The sequence below is a fragment of the Perkinsus marinus genome (genome assembly GCF_000006405.1).
Source record: "Perkinsus marinus ATCC 50983 genomic scaffold scf_1104296953800, whole genome shotgun sequence".
NCBI lineage: Eukaryota > Perkinsozoa > Perkinsida > Perkinsidae > Perkinsus > Perkinsus marinus.
The window spans coordinates 109,788-128,029 of record NW_003208364.1 but is presented as its reverse complement, the minus strand read 5'-3'; the positions used below and the strand labels follow the sequence as shown (position 1 = coordinate 128,029).

At 47.7% G+C, this 18,242-nt stretch overlaps 8 protein-coding genes across 8 annotated transcripts; 3 read left to right on the top strand and 5 right to left on the bottom strand.

Moving 5' to 3' along the window:
- Positions 1-396: 396 nt before the first annotated feature.
- Positions 397-1,600, bottom strand: Pmar_PMAR014886 (hypothetical protein). The gene is made up of 4 exons (XM_002776260.1): positions 1,396-1,600; positions 1,013-1,178; positions 827-963; positions 397-703 (listed from the first exon to the last, which is right to left on the bottom strand). The coding sequence occupies exons 1-4, from the start codon at positions 1,593-1,595 to the stop codon at positions 652-654; spliced, it is 555 nt and encodes a 184-aa protein (XP_002776306.1). The 5' UTR covers positions 1,596-1,600; the 3' UTR covers positions 397-651.
- A 741-nt stretch (positions 1,601-2,341) lies between these two features.
- Positions 2,342-3,862, top strand: Pmar_PMAR014885 (hypothetical protein; the record flags this gene model as incomplete). Its single annotated transcript, XM_002776259.1, has 8 exons — positions 2,342-2,540; positions 2,648-2,759; positions 2,843-2,943; positions 3,039-3,149; positions 3,214-3,343; positions 3,394-3,610; positions 3,663-3,775; positions 3,820-3,862. The coding sequence occupies exons 1-8, from the start codon at positions 2,378-2,380 to the stop codon at positions 3,860-3,862; spliced, it is 990 nt and encodes a 329-aa protein (XP_002776305.1). The 5' UTR covers positions 2,342-2,377.
- Positions 3,863-4,565: 703 nt separating this feature from the next.
- On the bottom strand, positions 4,566-4,720 carry Pmar_PMAR014884 (hypothetical protein; the record flags this gene model as incomplete). Its single annotated transcript, XM_002776258.1, has 1 exon — positions 4,566-4,720. A coding segment is annotated over one exon (155 nt), but the record flags the coding sequence as incomplete, so codon positions are not given.
- Positions 4,721-6,082: 1,362 nt separating this feature from the next.
- Positions 6,083-8,097, bottom strand: Pmar_PMAR014883 (hypothetical protein; the record flags this gene model as incomplete). Its single annotated transcript, XM_002776257.1, has 5 exons — positions 6,083-6,190; positions 6,582-6,710; positions 7,081-7,156; positions 7,616-7,706; positions 7,986-8,097. The coding sequence occupies 5 exons, from the start codon at positions 8,095-8,097 to the stop codon at positions 6,083-6,085; spliced, it is 516 nt and encodes a 171-aa protein (XP_002776303.1).
- Positions 8,098-8,244: 147 nt separating this feature from the next.
- Positions 8,245-9,146, bottom strand: Pmar_PMAR014882 (conserved hypothetical protein; the record flags this gene model as incomplete). The annotated part of the gene is made up of 6 exons (XM_002776256.1): positions 8,245-8,387; positions 8,441-8,605; positions 8,655-8,765; positions 8,821-8,874; positions 8,915-9,043; positions 9,093-9,146. 6 exons carry the CDS (start codon positions 9,144-9,146, stop codon positions 8,376-8,378), a joined length of 525 nt encoding a protein of 174 aa, XP_002776302.1. The 3' UTR covers positions 8,245-8,375.
- Positions 9,147-11,294: 2,148 nt separating this feature from the next.
- On the top strand, positions 11,295-13,869 carry Pmar_PMAR014881 (Secernin-1, putative). The gene is made up of 9 exons (XM_002776255.1): positions 11,295-12,068; positions 12,122-12,479; positions 12,534-12,593; positions 12,643-12,888; positions 12,937-13,070; positions 13,117-13,172; positions 13,222-13,408; positions 13,457-13,572; positions 13,616-13,869. The coding sequence occupies exons 1-9, from the start codon at positions 11,780-11,782 to the stop codon at positions 13,757-13,759; spliced, it is 1,590 nt and encodes a 529-aa protein (XP_002776301.1). The 5' UTR covers positions 11,295-11,779; the 3' UTR covers positions 13,760-13,869.
- Positions 13,870-14,048: 179 nt separating this feature from the next.
- On the top strand, positions 14,049-16,419 carry Pmar_PMAR014880 (conserved hypothetical protein; the record flags this gene model as incomplete). The annotated part of the gene is made up of 11 exons (XM_002776254.1): positions 14,049-14,111; positions 14,189-14,322; positions 14,369-14,637; positions 14,698-15,061; positions 15,149-15,208; positions 15,257-15,502; positions 15,550-15,683; positions 15,734-15,789; positions 15,835-16,021; positions 16,075-16,190; positions 16,237-16,419. 11 exons carry the CDS (start codon positions 14,049-14,051, stop codon positions 16,417-16,419), a joined length of 1,812 nt encoding a protein of 603 aa, XP_002776300.1.
- Positions 16,420-16,757: 338 nt separating this feature from the next.
- On the bottom strand, positions 16,758-17,902 carry Pmar_PMAR014879 (proteasome subunit alpha1, putative). The gene is made up of 8 exons (XM_002776253.1): positions 17,831-17,902; positions 17,690-17,788; positions 17,512-17,639; positions 17,357-17,466; positions 17,192-17,301; positions 17,039-17,149; positions 16,915-16,985; positions 16,758-16,865 (listed from the first exon to the last, which is right to left on the bottom strand). Exons 1-8 carry the CDS (start codon positions 17,894-17,896, stop codon positions 16,808-16,810), a joined length of 753 nt encoding a protein of 250 aa, XP_002776299.1. The 5' UTR covers positions 17,897-17,902; the 3' UTR covers positions 16,758-16,807.
- Positions 17,903-18,242: the final 340 nt, after the last annotated feature.

Below are 18,242 nucleotides of genomic sequence, written 5' to 3'. Positions count from 1 at the left end.
ACAGCGCACGCAATATGATATCGATTAACCGGGAACACAAAGCAGTGCACGCGTGCACTCCCTCCCGTCTTGTTTTACCTGTCACTACGTTTCACTGCGCTCTCAAATATAATACTTCACCTATTTGGTTGTACATCCTATTCTCGCGGAATGCGGTTACGAACATCCTAGATAGAAAACCCGATGCAATCGGACAAGCTGAACTAGCTATGAACAAGCTGCCCCTCAGTCTGAGAGTCTCAGATGATCTGAGTCAGATCACAAACAGTGCATAAACACGGTATCACACTGGCAGTGTGATACCGTGTATATGCACTGTGCAGTGTGACACTGCACTCCCGCGATTAAAAGGGTACTACAACACAACAGACGCTATTGGCGATACGTGTCGCTTGTAGCTGGCATCTATACAATACTATCTACGAAACTGCAGTGGTGTTACGAGGGATATAGCACTCTGGACCCGCACTCACATCACAGCTGTTCTGAAGACCTATGAATGTTGCTGCAAGTAGGCAAAAATATTGTGAATAAGCAGTGTATAGTGATCCAAATATATAGCTTGCTGTCGCTACTTCGATGATCCGCATACGAGCGATAAACGAGTCAGCTGCTCGTTTGGAGACTAGACAAACAAGGCACTCACAAAACTTAGATATTGCAGCCGCCTTCATAGAAGTTGACGTCGCATGAGTTGACATACCTAACAAGGCCGACTATGCACAAGTTCAACACTATGACGATGATAATCCTCCAGTGAAATATCAATGGACTCATCGATGCTGCTAGATGAAGTTTGAAATTCCACTTCCCCCATCACTATTACTCTTTTGCCGTCTGTCCAACACTCAGTATACCACAAAGGGCAGCAAGAGCGGCAACGGTGCAGATAGTGGTGAAAGTGGCACCCTCGTCCTTCCCCAGAATTATCGCACCCGCAATGAGCTCGGACATTACCAGAACCTAAGGCAACGGCACTTTGCAGGAGAAACATACACGATTCGCAACTCACATGAGAGAACAAAATCATGACATAAAGTCGTTTCGCCTCGTACAAGGATCCGTGAGCAAGGATGCCGTCCGCCCCAGTCGCTATGAGGAATGCTGCTGCTATCAGCGCTGAGTTTCTGATGAGCGTATGATGTGGGAAGACGATCGATGCATCCAGGATGACGGCCCTGAGGGGATGAAAACCTTGTAGTAGGTTGTAAGAGAAGAGTTCGACAAGACTAGCTCGCATAACGTACGAAAAGCCACAGACGACATGTTTAGTGAACCAATTGTCAACCTCACAGTTGATCCTAGGAACGCATTGTAAAAGTACGACACGATTTCAAGTTAACTTCAAGGAATACCCTAAACACTGAGGGCCTGCGGTTGAAGTAATATTACTACCCAATTCCAAGAGCAATCCCTAGAACAGCTAGGAATATGGAGTAAGCTCTCAGTAGAGCAGGAACAGGCCTCGATGGTGGTGCTTGTAATAGCAGGTAGTGTAGCGTCTCATCGACGTGACTAGGAGAGTTACACAGCACGTCTGCAGGTTGGAGGAGTAGCGGCATTTGAGAGCTCCGTAAGGAGGATCTTGTTGGCATTAAGCAAAAAACAATTTTACGAATAACTGAAATCATACCGCAAGAATCCTTCCACGCCACCCAGAGCGTGGCTCAACTGTAGAGAGTAGCTATCACACACAACTCGTCTGACATAAGTATCAGCTTCGATCTCATGTATATCGTGTTAAATCCATTCATGAAAAGAGATAATGTCACGAACAAAATTCGCGAAAAGCACTAGAATTGTGTGCAACGCTCCGTCGGAATTGTGTTGCAGGAGTTGCAAAATAGATTACTAATTGGATGGCCCAATGTCTTCTCTAGCACAGAGGATATCACGTACAACGGCACGGCAGCTACGGGCTGTACATGAACCAGCTCCATTGGCCATATACTGTAAGTTGGTCGTAAATACTGTAGGAGTGCTCGGCCTGTCTGCATCCTAGCGATCTTGACTAGGGCCAGGAATTCGAATCCTCCATGGGAAAGTTTCAGGTTATAAAAAGCACTTCATGCGGCAGCAGCAGATTAAGGAGAGGATAAAGGGCTTACAGAATCCGCAGAAAGCTGACTGTGGGCCTATGGGGGAGTAATATTCGCGGCACTTCTGACTGTGTGATTGCTCCCGATGTAGGTGGTGGCGATGGTTCCGGGATAGGCGGATTCGCATCAAGAAGAGGAAGCAATATATATGATCAGTTCACCAGCGTACATGGTCGTGGTTTCTGTCGACTTCTATTACAGGTCGTGTTGAAACTTTCACTGGTCGTTTCTTACGTTTATGCAGAACTGTCCATCCTCTTATTATTGTCTCACACATAATGAGTACACCAGCTGTCCGTAACTTGTGGCTATCATCATCTAGTCGAGCTGCCACTGCGGCCCTCAGTGGAAGCGTCAGGAGTTTGCAGACCTCGGCACCGAGATTTTACTCGCAAGACGAGATTGATACCGCGCAGAACTTTTTCCAGCTAATGATGGAGGGTAAATTTCGGCCAATGTCCTGTCGTTCTCACCAAATCTTGCCTTCTCAACGGCTTCGTTTTTGCATGCATACATTCACATCATAGGTGGATAGTGTATTACCTCAGGCGATATCACAGGAGCCGCTAAGCTCGCGGAGCCTCAAGCAAAGCGACTTGGTATGAACGTTGAGGAGTTCATGGCCAAACAGGCCAGTGAACGAGCATACCTCATCTACAGGTAGCTTCTTTGTGACGCTCGATAACTGTATTGTCCAACCCTGAAAGTACTCGATAACAGTTGTTTGCGATTCCCCACTACAGGTTCTCATCGGCTGAACGACAAGAAGCCATCAAGCTCGCTATGGATGGGGAGGGCTTCGACCAGGGCCTTACTGAGGCCGAACGTGAAGCTAATACATCAGGTATGTTATCATCGGAAAAGCCAAAATAGCTACGAGTAGATCGAAGGCAATGTCGCATGATACGACCTAACGAGTTACTATGAGATCCTTTTCAGCCTCTGGAATGGCTATGTGCAAGCCTGAGCTCATTCATGAAATACTCGAGTCGGGAGGCGATAAGTTTTGGCTGCCCATCTGTAAGGAGCATTATGAGAGGATTGAACAGGGTAATTCGTGCTCTCAACCATAGAAGTATATCGTATGATTTTACCCTCATTTTTCTTGGTTCAGTTATCAAAATGTGTCGTACGTCTCTGTCGTTTGGTGATCTTTGTCCTGCGCCAACGAGAGACTATCAGTTGTTGGGACGGTCATACCCTCCTAGAATAATGCTAGGGAAGAGCGGGGCTGTTCTTCAAACGTAAAGATGATGATATACAGTGATACTGATGTTGAATATTCCCTCTGCAGATACATATCTCGGCTCCTGGCCGGATCGCGTTCTTTCTCCCCTCAAGCCATGGCAAATCACGAAGCTGCCGCCCAGCTGTTCGACTCGCAACTCCGTGGTTTGGGACCGGCCGATGGTCCTTTAGAGAAGCCTGATGCGGATCAATCTGCCCGCTTACAAGAGTTCAAAGAATGGGCGGAGCGCAGGGAAGAGGCTGCACGGAAGCATCAGCGATTAGTGAGTCTCAGTGACTTGACCAACTTGGACTGGACGGGTCTCCCTTCATCAGTTACTTCACCTTACATGCGATGTCTCCCGATACATGTTGGAACCGCCAGAAGGCAGAGCTTTGATGGAGCTCGCGAAGTTGGTGATCACTCCAGAAAACCAAAAGGAGCAAGAGTAGGAGGAGTAGGTTATCTAGTTGGTTATCACAAGTCCATCAGGTACACCTCGGGCGTCATTCAGTCGACTCTGGATATGATGTAGATTACTGTTCGAGTGTTTCTTATCGATCCCTGTATATGTTGTTTTCTCGGGCTTCTGACACAGAGATTCCAATATGAATAAATCGAAATGGTTCGGGACTGCGATATTTGATTGATACCATGTACCACATAGTTTCAGTACCTTCGCTGGTGGTAATACCACCAATGGGGTCGTCCGAGTTTGATGAGAACAGCTCTAATTTCACCTTGTTGCTTGTATGATCATTCATATCTTCTCTTGAATGAAAGGTATAGGCTTGAATGAATATATTCTCAAAGGGAAAGTATTCATCGGAGCTGTTTGTATGTCCGAGACCAGACTGGTTCGGGTGGGGAGGGTACGAAGGGTCGAAAAAAATCCTCTTGTCCAAGATCACTCATGCCCGATGGTCGAACCTGGGATCTTCCGCTTACCGAGACGAGCAAACATGGGCGTGTAACACGCCGCGTGTTTTTGTCTTAGTTCCACAGTGGAACTTCCACTTTCGCCGATTATCAATTGATTGTAACACAAGATAGGAGCAACAACAATAATGTAACAAGGTGGATAGATTTGGTACTCCTAACGTACAGACATGTATATATTACAGAATAATAACAAATATAATACAAAACCTACGTTCAAGTATCAGCGTGAACTATGGCACAGTCACGAGAAAGAAACAGAAAGAAACCATTACCAGTAATACTGGTAATGGTAATACTGGTCCAGTATCACCGTCACCATCACCATTGCCAGCATCGTTACCAGCATCATTACCAATATACTCGAATATCAGTGGCCCGCACGTCAACAGTTCTGCTATCACCGTTCTTTGCTGTAATATAATAGATTTGTATGACGAATGAAGGAGATGACCTGAGAAACAAATACCTATTAAATTTCAGGTGTTTAATCATGTTACGCTCAGTGCCACCGTGTCGGGAGTTATTGGAACGATTCAGCCACTGCTCGCAAATGTAGCAGTACCAAGCATTCTCACCAGCATCTTCGACCGACATCACGAATAGAACTGATCGCGAGACATGAGTTACTTTCTGAGGATCACATGCGTTCAACCAGGACAAATTCACGCGTTTCTCACGCGTCACCCGTGCTAAGCTGTCTCTGCATACAATCGACGGTTTCTATGAGAGAGAAACACGGTACGGTTTCTTGGCGGAGAAATTCCCCAGCTGGGGATCGTACCACCATCCCCGATAAGAGGGAAAGTGTGCGACCTAGCGGAGTACCCGTGAGGCGAGCGCTAAACAACCTGTTGTGTTGATGTAAGTGAGTGCTGCAATGATAGAACTGGCAGACTCCAAGGACTGCTGTAGGGATGTGGAGCACCCCAGCAGTACGATTTTTCTTTCTTACCCTTGATACTGGGGGACTAGAGATGAGGCAGTTGACTCTGTGACTAATGCTCGGATAGCTTATTCACATCAGTTCGCTGACTCATCCTCTGGTCAGTATTGCCAAACCCAGACCTCGGCTCCCGGGCTTCAGGTTTGAGGTTTGGTCAATACCTCTTCCATCCCCAGCGTCTATGGGATTTCTACGCTACGGGCAGCGATGAGCCTCCCTATGAGATCTCGAGTTACTAATGGGAACAACCGAGGTACCATGGGTTGTTTCCTCCTCTACACACTGGGCATGGGAAGCATGACTCGTCTTTTCCTTCACTCGTTTACGATGTACCTTTGTGCTCGATTCAGCGTGAATGGATCATGAGACGTTAGAATAATGTAGTCATTGAAGACACGAAAGATGGCCCTCCATCGTTGTCTTATACTTGTGATGTAGCTGTGTATCGAGGAACCCACGCGCGGTAGTTGCTAGTGGAGAGTGTATGAGGCAGAGTTCGGAAAGTAATAGGGTTTGTCGTGTCGGCGACACGGTGTCGCGTTGGGTGAGACATGTGGGAGAGCGAGTAATACTGGAGTTCATTGAGACGTATCGAAACGACTGATGTGTCGATGTGACGAAGCGGGTATCGCTCTTTGCACATGGGGGAAGGACATGCGAGAAGCATATAGTCGATACAACTCGCTGCATAAGCTCCCTCATCTCGACAAACTGACGACTAACTCCAACAACAGGTTTGTTGAACTAATATTCAAAATGCACATCAATTGTGTGGCGGTCCTACCGTGGAGGAATCACCAAAGTAAACAGGATTTTAGCAGTGCAAGGAACAGGATGCTGATGCTATTATATGCTGTTCATCGTGGCTTCCTAGTTCTGCAGATGATTCGGAGCAGCGTCAGAGAGCGACTTCAGAACAAATGCCTCACCCGAAAGAGGTTCCACATCCGCTTCCGTTCCTTGTGAAGTGGAGGCTTTCTCAAATCAAAAAACACTCTAGAGCTGCATAATTAATAAGCACTCGTACGAAGAGCATAATTTCGGTCCGAAATTATGCTCTCCGTACGTATGGCCATAATCGTCGATCATTAATCGATGTATGATTAATGAAATTCGAAGTATGCTTCGAAATTTTCGGAGAAGTCAATCCTATCCAGCTGAGATGCCCAGTGAACCGAGAATGTGGCACAGATGTGGACCATCTTTCTCGGCTATACACGTATCCCAGAATCTCAACGTACCTATGAGCCATGTTTAACGAGCGCTGCCACAATAGCAACAGTGAATTAACATGCACAGACCTACATTGCAAAGGCAACTCCCGGAGCATGAGACAGTTGAACCATCGAAACGCTAGCTGGAGTGCTACCATTTCCTTGTCTAAGTGGCTGGCTAACTTGTCATCCACACGTTTGACAATGTCATCCTTCAACATCATCGCGTTATCAATGTCGGGCTGAGCAGGACTATTCAGATGGTCCTGTATGTTCGACAGAACCTGAGGCAGCGATAGTCAGAGTCATTCCGGTGTTTTCGAGTATTCACTCGTGAGAGCATCCTGCATCGGCTTCCACTTCCATGAGCTGCACATCGTCCAGCGACTCCTTGTCGTCAACGTCGTGGGCATTTCCCATCTTACTTGGAGGAGGATCACAACGACCGGCGTAAGAAGGTCGTCGATCCCCTCTGGTCACTTCGATAAAACGGTCGGGTCAGCCTATCCTTCAAGTTGAGAGCTTCAACACTGAACCGTTCACCGTGTTAATTCTCAGGCTGAGCATAACTCGGCCAACCGTACAATCAGAAAGCATTCCGCCCATAATACTTGAACATAGCCGGACACGGGATTCCGAACAGCCCAGATTTACAGTATCCGCTCCATGATGCCCTGGATCCTGTCCAATGTGAACAAAGTAAGTCCTCAAAAAATCGAGGTAAGTCGACCTGAGGACTATACGGATATCAGCATCTAGGACATGACCGAAAATCAATGTGATTCTGTATCGCCTACTCTATCCAAAATACTATGGAACTCTCACTCATCGCAATGCATGAGTCCATCCTACTACTACTCATATTTGCTGTAGAGATGCATACTGTTGCTGCTGTGCTGCAGTGACCGACATCGGCTGTATCTGCTCCGCTGACATCGAGGACACATCGCGAATTCGCCCGTCAAGGCTTGAGGCCTCATATTCACCGGACAGAGACCACCCATAGTACTCTATGTTCTCGTCTTTTCGGATCCACTGTCCCTTCCTGGCGTTCCTTCTTAAGCGGTGTATACCTCAACCCTAATCTCCAAGCTTCGACCCGTACCTACGTGAGACATTAGTTCAGCAATATCAAGCATAACATCAGTCGGAGCATATATGTATATAACCTTCTCCCCGAGACTATTACGTCGAAGTCAAATAGGCAGGCCGACCAGAGGCATTTTCAAGCTCATCCAAATCGACCTGTTCCCTTCCAATGGTCGCCGCACCTTGGATATCTGAACCAATCAACCGATACTACAAATCGACAAAGATCTAGTTGGTCTACCCTAGCTGGTTTGGTGCCACCGGATGACAACTTCCCGCCTGTTGGAGTCCGACGGAAAACTCTGAGGACGAACCACCATGCGTGACAGTATTGAATCCTATATTCAATCCCCAATCACCAATGAACCCGTCCCCGAACGAGTGAGCACACTTATCAGGTCGACTTGCGGTTGCTTCTGCAGCTAGATGATGACTGTTGGCTCCGCTAGTTGAGTTATACCCGAGCCTACTGAGCAGGCCTCCGGAACCCCCACTACGACGTTGAGCCAAACCGGGAATCGACGATTCTGAACTGGATAAAGCGCTAGAGTGACGCTTGGTCCGCTGCAGATCAAAACTCATACAAGATGCAAACTAAGAACACGTCATCCAGTGCAACTCGATCCGTGTCTCTATGGACATCGGTCTTCCCTGACGGCAAGTAATGACAAAGTATGCTCTCTACTTTCCCATTTTAGTACTTGCCAAGAACTCAACCGATTAGCTTGTCTACGGATAATGTAGGAGTTCAACCATCATCACATTTCAAATCTCTTCCAGAACTCCATAGTGTAATGGCCGAGCCTTATAGGCCCAGCCTGTGCGAATGGGATATCAAATGTTAAAAAAGGTTGGCCTTCTCATGCTGCAACCTAAAGTCGGCGTTCGCTTTCATCGACGACTTGTGGCTGTATCGATGACCTACCTCAGGTTTACGCTCCTCTCCAACGTTCAAAGGGGCGGTCTCAGTCGGATCTCCATCAGGGACATTGAGAGTGGGATAGTTACGGCCGAGATTAGCTGGTGTTGGCACGACCACAGAGGAGTCGAAAACTGGTTGGGTGTAATCTCCAGGGGCCTTACTCATCACCTACACAACCAGTGCATTTATGGCAGGAAAAATATGACCAGCGTTTTACCTGCTCTCTGGCTTTCTCTATCTCACGCTTTTCGGCTAGGAGACGAGGAAGCTCATCATCGATGAAGTCGAGCACGCGCCATTCGATAGCCAACCCGTTGTCCAGAGCAACCTGTACAATAACCGGTGAGAATACTTCGGGTCGGCGCGAATCGGTGGTCTCCTACTTGCGCCTTCCTCTGCAGGTCCTCATCGTAGTCGCCTATCTCCTCAACGAGCTCCTGAAATGATGGTAATGGGAAATACGGAAATCGATGATACCTGATTAAAGGTAGCTCTGGGCTTAACGACAGTCCTTTGGTCCAAAAGTTTAGAGATGGCCATAACTCCGGGATGATGGATAACAGTCAAACGCCTCTCCCACCCAAATGTGGCGAAGACATCAGGGACCTGGTGGAGATCAATAAATGGTCCAAGGCGACACTGCTAGAAGTATCACCTGTTCCAGCAAGTACCTGGATCGACGAAGTAGAGTAGCGCCACGGAGAGCCATGTTTAACGGCACGAATGTGAAGGCAACGATGAGTTGTTGCGGACTAGGAGATCTTGCGCATCTTGCGCGACTTGCGTTTTTCCGTCTCAGGATTTGCGTGCAGGGTCTTCCCGTCGAAGACTTCGACTATTATCAACAGATTGTGAACTGAAGTTCTCACTTCTGCTGTTAGACTTGCAGATAGTGATGCTTCATTCAAGCATCATGTGTTGACTTTAAACCAGTACTGTGTAGCGCACTCTTGGGGTGGACCCACTGGTGTCTACGCGGATGCCTTTGTAAAACATGCGAACACCCTTCAAAGGTAACCTGATTAAGTAAAGGTGAGTAGAAGAACCTTCATGATGTGGTCTTACTAAATCCAGCTAGAGATTTCAATGACCTTACAGAATGCCCAGTACCAAGGAATTGCCTTCACGCCGGACTTTGGCAGTAGCTGGTCTGCGGACGACGCCGTCGACGACGAAGACTCAATGGATGAAATAACGAGGGAATACATGAGTGCACGGCAGTACAATGCTGAGTGATCGGACAGACGACTGGAATCGGCCGTGGATTAAGATGTTCAATAGGTTAGTGAAAGAGAATGAAATACTGGATCAAAAGTTAGAAGAGGTCAGTCATCGACGACGTATTGCGCCCCACACGGAGGTATGACGACGATCGCAGTAGTACGGTGATAACTTCGTGTGTAGAATGGCTCTTACGGGACCGACTTCGAATCCTCGACTCTCCGAGTTAAGATTCTGGAGGAACAACTAATAGCTGCTCGGTGGTGAACTAGGGGGGGGACAAGCACTGATATTTCTGACAGGCATCTTGAGCAACTACGGCTGGACCAGCTCTCTAAAGTGATGAGCGTATTCGAGCGGTTGAAGCTCCCTCTTAGTAATAAAGAATGGAGTGAGACTTCCCTTGGTGAGGACCTTGACATTGGGGTGGTATGTATGTGTATGTGCTGAGCAGAGATGACAGAAATTCTGACAGCGTGCCCAACTCTTCCCGCGCTCTCTAAAGTAGACTTGAAGGATATCGATAATGCTGATCACAGTGAGGTGATTCTCTATTGGCGTGGTACTATTATAGATGATCCGGCTCTTTAGGTGTCTTCTATTTCAACCGAACCGGACATTACAAATTTGCCATTGCTCACGCGTGGCGTTGGGCTGGAAATTACTGTTACTGGGTAACCTACGATCCAACTTATGTCTAGTGTTGCTGCTTGCCACAGGATGGGATCTTCCCACAAACATCCCCATGGCGAAGTACTGGCAATGTTGGAGAGGATGATCGCAAAAGTCGACCGAACACTCCATTTGGTTGATAAGGCGCAGGCATTGGAAAAGTCTCCCCCTAAATTCGACCGGCTTAGCGCGTGGAAGCCTATGCTGTATGCCAGCAGGTCACCCGAGCGGTATAAGCCGTGTCACCATGGGCGATATGCAGAGAGCCTTCCCATCTCGAGATGGAAGCTCATGCTCTAGGACTGTTCTCAATCACGTATTTTTCGTTATACTGAATCAACCTTTGTTAATATAAGCCGTGTTTTCGTAGAGTACTGTGGAAGTCGACGACCCCTAGCGGGCCTACTCCATGTCTGATGACCAATTTGATTTCTAAACTCCTCGTGTGTTGAGCCAGTGGCGTGGGGCCTGTGATCAGTGATGGTTGGAGACTTGAGACTTTTCGCCACAGAATCATCCTCTGTGCTCGAGATGGAGCTCAACGGGCGTTTGTGTAGTGATCGTGCCTTTCTGGAGGGCCATTGAACCACCTCGACTAGTGGGGGACCTTTCGGTGAGTTATCAGGGAGAGTATCATAATCATGGGAGTTTTGTATAGTATGCAATCCTTCTGATCAGTTGATGTGATCGTGTGACAGGTTGCAGAACTCCCTGATGATTCTTAGGATTAGCTGGCATTCACTAGGGATGTGCTCACTCATATGTCCTATGAAAGAGAGATCACGATCCTGATCGCGAATTGCAACCCATGATATTCAAACTTTTCATTTGTCCCTAGTGGAGATCCACTCTGAGTGTGCGGTTAACTTTCTAGAAATAATTGGGCTAGTGTGATACCTTTGTGTTGCGCGCTGTCTACCTCTACGCTAGTTCACGTGAATTGTGTAGTTTACTAAGCATTTTTACGCCCTGTAATGTCTCACTGCTCCGAGTTTTTGCAAAGTGGTAATTGCACCGCTGTTGCCGTTGATTGTGGAGCTACAGCAGAAGGGGGCTGTATGGCTGCGTCTAGTGCGGACGGCACTCCAGTAGATATCCGCTTAGTGTAGGTATTGGGAGGAGTATGGTCGGGGGGAGGGTGCAATTTCTATATGATGGATATATGATGCCCCTATGAGGATCGTGAATCACAATTCTCATAGGGAAATCATACAGTTGATGATAGTGTTGTAGTTGATTGAGTGAATCGTTTCCGAGTTGTTCTTTCTTGGTACTCTTTCTAATGATGAGCACATCTGATAAGTTCCTACAGCGTGGTCATTGTACAGCTACTGCTGTAGACGGCATGGGCACCGCTGATGGTGCGTGTATTGCGGCTACAAGTGCCGATGGAACTCCTATAGACTTCCGCTTAGTGTATGCAAATAAGAATGCAGAGAAAGGGGTCGAATGACTGTCTCTGCTGCTAGGTACATTCCCCCGCGAACTTATGGTCCTAACGGCAAGCGGGCCGTGTACAAGCAATTCCAAGCTTATCCACGTATCGTGGATGCTGAGCGTGCACCGAGCTACGCTCCGACCGGACCTGAACAAAAACTAAGTGTACCTATCGGGTATGTTGATATGCCGGAGGGCACTACCTATGGATACTGGGAAGCTGCTTATGGGCTTATGAACGAGGCTGGTCTGTGCATGGGCGAGAGTAGTTGTAGTGGTCGCTTAGCTACTGTCCCAGTTGGTGAGTTCTCTGGTTTAGTACAACGGAATTGATTGCCCCTTGCTTGTTTGTAGATGAGAATCCTCATGGTGCCTTGTTCTGGGTCGGCGAGCTAGCGAGTATTGCCCTTGAGCTTTGCTCCACTGCTCGAGGTGCGATTGAGACCATGGGTCGGCTTGCTGAGGAGCATGGCTTTTATGGCACCACTGAGGTCGAAGAAGCAGGGGAGGCCTTGACGGTCGCTGATGGTGATGAGGCCTGGGTCTTCCATATCCTGTCTGATGACACTGGCAGTGGAGCGGTTTGGGCAGCTCAGAAGGTCCCTAAGGGCCATGCCACAATCGTTCCTAATGTTTTCATTATCCGTGATATTGATCCTGATGACAGGGATAACTTCATGTTTTCGAAGAACATCTTCGATGTAGCCAAGAGGTAGGGCGCTTTACTCTTCGTCATTGTCTACTCACATTCGGTGTTTCATCTCAGATTAGGATGGTGGGATGGCGCTGGTTTATTGGATTTCACCAGAACATATAGCGTCGGCGAGTAAGCTATACTTGGAAATACTTGTGCAGCCTTGAGCTGTGTCTACCAGGTATAATCATCCCTATTATGCTGGTCGCCGTTTATGGAGGGCGTTCTCTCTGTGGGCACCTTCGCAGAACTTCGACCCGAAACTTGGTGTTGAACTTGAACGACCAACATACCCTTTCTCGGTGAAGCCCGACGAGCCGATCACGCTAGAGAAGATGAAGAGCTTGTATCGAGATCATATGGAGGGTACTCAGTACGACCTGACTAACCACGTGACGGCTGGAGGGGCGTTCAGGACGCCCAACAGGTAGCCTGGCTTCAAGCTTGTTCTCGGTCCGGACCATCTCTATTACAGGTATGCTGAAGCAGAGGCTGAGGACTCGATGGAATATGGTGCTTGGGAGAGAGCGATTTCCCTTTTCCGCACCCAATACGCGTACATTGCCGTGGCTCGTAAGGGCCAGCCTGGAGTCCTCCATTTTGCTGTTGGTGAGTGTGTTATTATTTGTCGTCGCTTGTACGCAGGGATGAGCAGGTGCTCCACACGGTAGTGTATTTGTGCCCATCGTGGTGAAGCCGAACCCTACTGTGGTACGTTATGAAGCGAACTCCTAGTCGCTGATTCGATGTTGTACTTCAGAGGTCCATTCCTGCATTGGAGAATGCTTGGCAGGGCGAGTTCAACGAGAAGTCCCTGTGGTGGGCCGTTTTGAGTGTCTCTAATACGATGGATTTGAAGTGGTGCTACATGGTCAAGGATGTTCGAGAGGCACAGAAGGAGGTAGAGGATGAAATAGATGCTATGATGAAGACCAAGTCCTTGGATGGTGAGTACAGTGGAAATTGACTTCGACGAATATTTGTTGTTTTTTCAGAGATCGAAAAGCAGACCCCGGAGTTGTGCGATGATTTGACTCGTCGTTGGTTCAAATTGCACTACACCCTTCTGGGGAAGTATCAGAACGGCTACGCCGACTGGGGTTACTCTAAGGTGCGTTTTTGATAAGGACTGCTTCTTGTGACATCGTGTTCAGCTGGGCTATGGCCCCACTACTGAGTGGCTCAAGACTGTTGGTTTTGACAAGTTCGATGCAACAAAGAAGCAGTTCGATGATCAGAAGGAGCGCTTTATGAAAAGTCAAAGCGAAGCTGATGTCATTCGGCGTAGAAACGCATAAGTTCGTTCCTGTTCGAAGGTGGTTTCCGCGCTACTTTTTCAAGTTTTCCAATCTCTTTGGTCGCCCAGTTTTTACGTTTCCACACAGATCGCTACTTTTCTCTCCGATCTAACTCCATCGATGTTGTGTTGGAGATCCTCTACCAGTTGGGTTATTCATGTGGACAAGTCCTCGCTGCCTACACAAGAGTGTGCTTTCTGTGGGATTGCATATGCCCTATGGAGTTACCACTCTGTGCCATCGTGACTGTTTGTATTTTGCTTCCTGACAGTATCTCTTGTCATTGTTAATGCGTTACTCATCTTTGTTATTGCTGAGTGGCCTCGACATAGCTCTGGGATCAACCCTTCAGGTGAGTATGGGAGTATCTATTGAGTAGTATTTATCATATCAATTCTTGGCAAAGTCTTATCTGATTTTTTTTCTCAGAGTGCTAGCAGAGATCGAGTACGACCAGATCACGATCATTGTACCGCCCTTGCGGTAGATTGTGCTGCGACCATAGATGGGGGATGCATTTCTGGAACGAGTGCTGATGGAAGTCCAATTGACTTTAGGATGGTGTAAGTACTATTCTGTCGGGCTCTTATGCAGTACCTCACAATTCAGGTACGTCCCTCCGAAGACCTACGGCCCAGGTGGCAAGAGGGCCGTTTTCAAGCAAGTCGATGATTATCCAAGGATCGTTGATGCCTCCCGTGCGCCGAGTTATGCACCTACCTCACCTGAGCAGAAGGAGAGTGTCCCTATTGGTTATATCGACATGCCAGAGGGGACCACCTATGGCTACTGGGATGCCGCCTATGGCGTTATGAATGAGGCTGGTTTGTCCATGGGTGAAAGTAGCTGTAGTGGACGTCTGGCCGCTGAGCCAAGGAGTACTAGGGGAATGTGAAGTTCTGATGATCAGCACATAATTGTGATTTCTTTTTTTTCAGAGGATGAGTACGACACTTCAGGAGCGCTTCTCTGGGTGGGGGAACTGTCGGACATAGCAATGGAGCGCTGTGCAACCGCGAGGTGTGCTATTGAGACCATGGGTGGTCTAGCAGAGAAGTACGGATTTTATGGTACGACAAGTATCGTGGAAGCGGGAGAAGCCTTGACCATCGCTGATAAGAGTGAAGCTTGGGTTTTCCATATCATGGCTGATGATACTGGAAATGGTGCGGTTTGGGTGGCCCAGAAAGTTCCCAAGGGCCATGCGACCATGGTGCCTAATGTATTTGTCATTCGAGAGATTGACCCTGATGATTCTGAAAACTTCCTTTTCTCTAAGAACATATTCGATGTGGCGAGGAGGTAATAGTAAAAGGGTGTTGCAAATACACTGTAGCCATGAAAACATTGTTTTCCATGTGGTTGACGCCCTCGAGCCCTAATTCTCAGGCTCGGCTGGTGGGATGGTGTTGGCAAGCTCGACTTTGTCAAGGTTTACAGTGTGAGCGAGTAAGTCGAGTTGCTGCTCACGGCATCGAACCATGTTGTACTTGTTAGGTATGATCATCCTTATTATGCTGGACGTCGTTTGTGGAGAGGTCTTTCACTGTTCGCGCCCTCTCTAAATCTTGATCCCAAGCTCGGTGTCGACTGGGACCATGCCACCTACCCTTTCTCTGTTAAGCCTGATGAACCTGTTACTGTTGATTTCCTGAAACGCTTATACCGGGATCATTACGAAGGGACTCCGTATGATCTCACTGATCACGTCGTTGCTGGTGGGCCCTTCAACACACCCACTAGGTAGATAGCACGAACGTCAGCATCTTCAGCTATGCTGTTGCTTTCAGATATGATGGCGCAGAAGCTGAGAAGAGCTTCAAGCATGGTGCATGGGAACGTGCTATATCGCTGTACCGAACGCAGTATTCGTACTTCGCTGTAGCCTACAAGGACAAGGCGAATATCATCTACTTCGCTCCGGGTAGATGATTCCTATAAGGCTCGTGTGGGAAAATTCGAGGGAGTTCTCAGGTACCCCTCATGCTAGTGTGTATATCCCCATCGTAGTGAAGCCTCAACAATCAGTGGTAAGTTGTAGTTAGCAAAGTTCACACCATCTGCTTGTCGATCAGACGTCGATCCCCGCTCTTGAATATGCATGGCAGGGTGAATTCAATCGCAGCTCCCTTTGGTGGGGTGTGCTCTCCGTGTCGAACGTGATGGATTTGAAGTATCGTTATATGATCGAGGACGTCCGCAAGGCTCAAGTAGCAGCGGAAACTGAGATAGACATGATGCTCGCAACGAAAACTGATGAAGGTAAATCCCTGGCGTGTCACCGTGGCTTTGGCTTTGTTATTTCCCGTCCTCAGAGATCGAAGCTGCTATGCCCGAATTCTGCAGCCATTTGACCAGTATATGGTTTGATCTTACGTTCACTCTACTCGGCAAATACCAGAACGGGTATGCCGATTGGGGTTATACGAAAGTAAGTTTCCTTTTGGGAAGTTATTTGAATCGTTCTTGAACTACAGATTGGATATGGCCCTTCCTCGGGATGGCTCAAGCGTGCCGGCTATGATAGATTCGCAGCCTCCAAGAAGCAGTTCAAAGATCTCAGAAGACGCTATGCAAAGTGTCAAAATGAAGCTGATGAGATACGACGGAGAAACAGAGGTCAAGCTTTCGAAGCGGAAGCTGTTCTTGAAACAGAATAAATGAGTTCCCTGCACTCCTGAACTAGCCTGAAGAGCAGATAGCCATTGGTTGAAATGTGTGTGTTTCATTGATAAGTTGAGTTGTGTCGACGAATGGAACAATAGATTGCGGTGGGGGATTCAGCCACTTGAGGAAACCAGTAGAAACGAAGAAAATTACCCACTAAATGACGTTGAGACCTTTAGTTGAAAAAGATGTCATGCCCACAAAGGAGGTACTACGTTTATGAAAATCCAACGCTCATTCGGATAAATTGCTATTCTTCACTGCCTCGGCTTCAAACCCACTGATGTAATGTTAAATACGTTGTTAAATGTCAACGCAACGCATCGTAAAACTTCGAAACACTTCCGTAGTATAAATGAGCAACGATCACATCAATCACTCCTAATCCTTCTCAGCTATCGCGTTCAGATGCTCATCGATTTCCGATGGGGTGAGTTTCCTGAAAATCCGAGTACATATAGCGAATACCGACGTAGAGGAATAACCACCTAAATCTAGTGTTCTGAGTACTCATGACGCAGACCTCAATATCACTGGGCTTGAAATCCATGGACAAAACCTATAGCAACATATTTCTGAGGAGGGACAGGCAACACACTCATCATATACTACTGTCTGTAAGGCGGCTATGGCCTCTTCAACGGTCTCAGTCTCATCTGAGCCCTCGGGCACGCCAGTGTCCATTCTCTTGCGCACTATTTTCTCCAACGCATTTGTAGCTTCCTATAGAATGGGTATTACATGGTAGATGAACGCGGATATTACCTGCTCCTTTGTACCGGCTGCAGCAGCCTTACAGCCCACATAGTGACCAGCAGGATCTACCTTCAAGAGTTGAGGGCCGAATTCATCGTCAATTCCGAAGAACAGAGCAACTAGGAAGGAAGAACAACTCATATCTGTTGCTAAGAAGTTCAATGCCTCGCTTACTAACACCATATGGACGCATATATGCATGCTGAGTGTAGACCTGAGCTAAGTTGGCGATCTTCTTAGCCAGATAGTGGCAAGGGATCTCGCAACCGTTCTTGTCCTCATACCTGCACAAGCGAATAGAGCGGCTTATATATTCATCGACTTCTTACTCGGAAGCAGTCTGACGAGCCCTATTAACGAGAGCTCGGACATCAGCTGGCATGCCGGCTATGACAACTCCTAGGTTGGAGGTGATACGATATATGGAGTTGGTAAAGGAGCCATCCTGGAGCTTATCCTGGGAAATGAAACCAAGTGAGGAGACCTCTGACAAGCACTTGTGCTGACCGGGATCTTCTTTTGGCCAACTGCAACAACCGTATTCTTGCCCTTCATGGCAAGGCATGTGAGCCCAGATGTCTTCACAGCTTTGAAAGCATACTCAACCTGACAGCACTACAGGAGCCTCTACCAGCAAGGGCCTATTACCTGGTATAGTCGTCCCTCAGGACTGAAGATTGTGATATGACGATCGTAGCCAGATTGACGCGACATTTGGCCAAAAAATCAAACGCTCCTGACAGGAAATACACCAAGACAGAGCTCAATTGAGATATGGCATGGAAACGTGAGCGCCAGAAGCAACACAATACACTACGAGCAGTTAACGTAGAGACCATGTAGAAAGCAACCACCAACCTGACGTTGCCTGAGCTCAAGACTGGTAATCTCCCGACAGGCCCTCCTGTGGTTTGAATGGTCAAGAAGGCGAACCCAAGGTAGCAGCACTGCTTGGTGATCGACATAGATGGGGCGACGAGCTGGCACTAAAGATCAACAGACAAGTCGAATGCCTCGGGGAAGACTTCGAACACTTTCAGCACTATATAAACAATATCCG

Bases quoted from the DNA above. Each gene is read 5' to 3' on its own strand.
- Pmar_PMAR014886 (XM_002776260.1), bottom strand. From the start codon at position 1,595: ATGCCAACAAGATCCTCCTTACGGAGCTCTCAAATGCCGCTACTCCTC. The intron at 1,179-1,395 runs GTAGTAATATTA...TCATCCCCTCAG, and splicing joins GGGATTGCTCTTGGAATTGG to GGCCGTCATCCTGGATGCAT. The intron at 704-826 runs GTAATAGTGATG...CGGCCTTGTTAG, and splicing joins GTTGGACAGACGGCAAAAGA to GTATGTCAACTCATGCGACG.
- Pmar_PMAR014881 (XM_002776255.1), top strand. From the start codon at position 11,780: ATGACTGTCTCTGCTGCTAGGTACATTCCCCCGCGAACTTATGGTCCT. The intron at 12,480-12,533 runs GTAGGGCGCTTT...GTTTCATCTCAG, and splicing joins ATCTTCGATGTAGCCAAGAG to ATTAGGATGGTGGGATGGCG. The intron at 13,573-13,615 runs GTGCGTTTTTGA...CATCGTGTTCAG, and splicing joins CCGACTGGGGTTACTCTAAG to CTGGGCTATGGCCCCACTAC.
- Pmar_PMAR014879 (XM_002776253.1), bottom strand. From the start codon at position 17,896: ATGTCGCGTCAATCTGGCTACGATCGTCATATCACAATCTTCAGTCCT. The intron at 17,467-17,511 runs GTAAGAAGTCGA...TCGCTTGTGCAG, and splicing joins GCTCGTCAGACTGCTTCCGA to GTATGAGGACAAGAACGGTT. The intron at 16,866-16,914 runs GTGGTTATTCCT...TCGGATTTTCAG, and splicing joins ACTCAGAACACTAGATTTAG to GAAACTCACCCCATCGGAAA.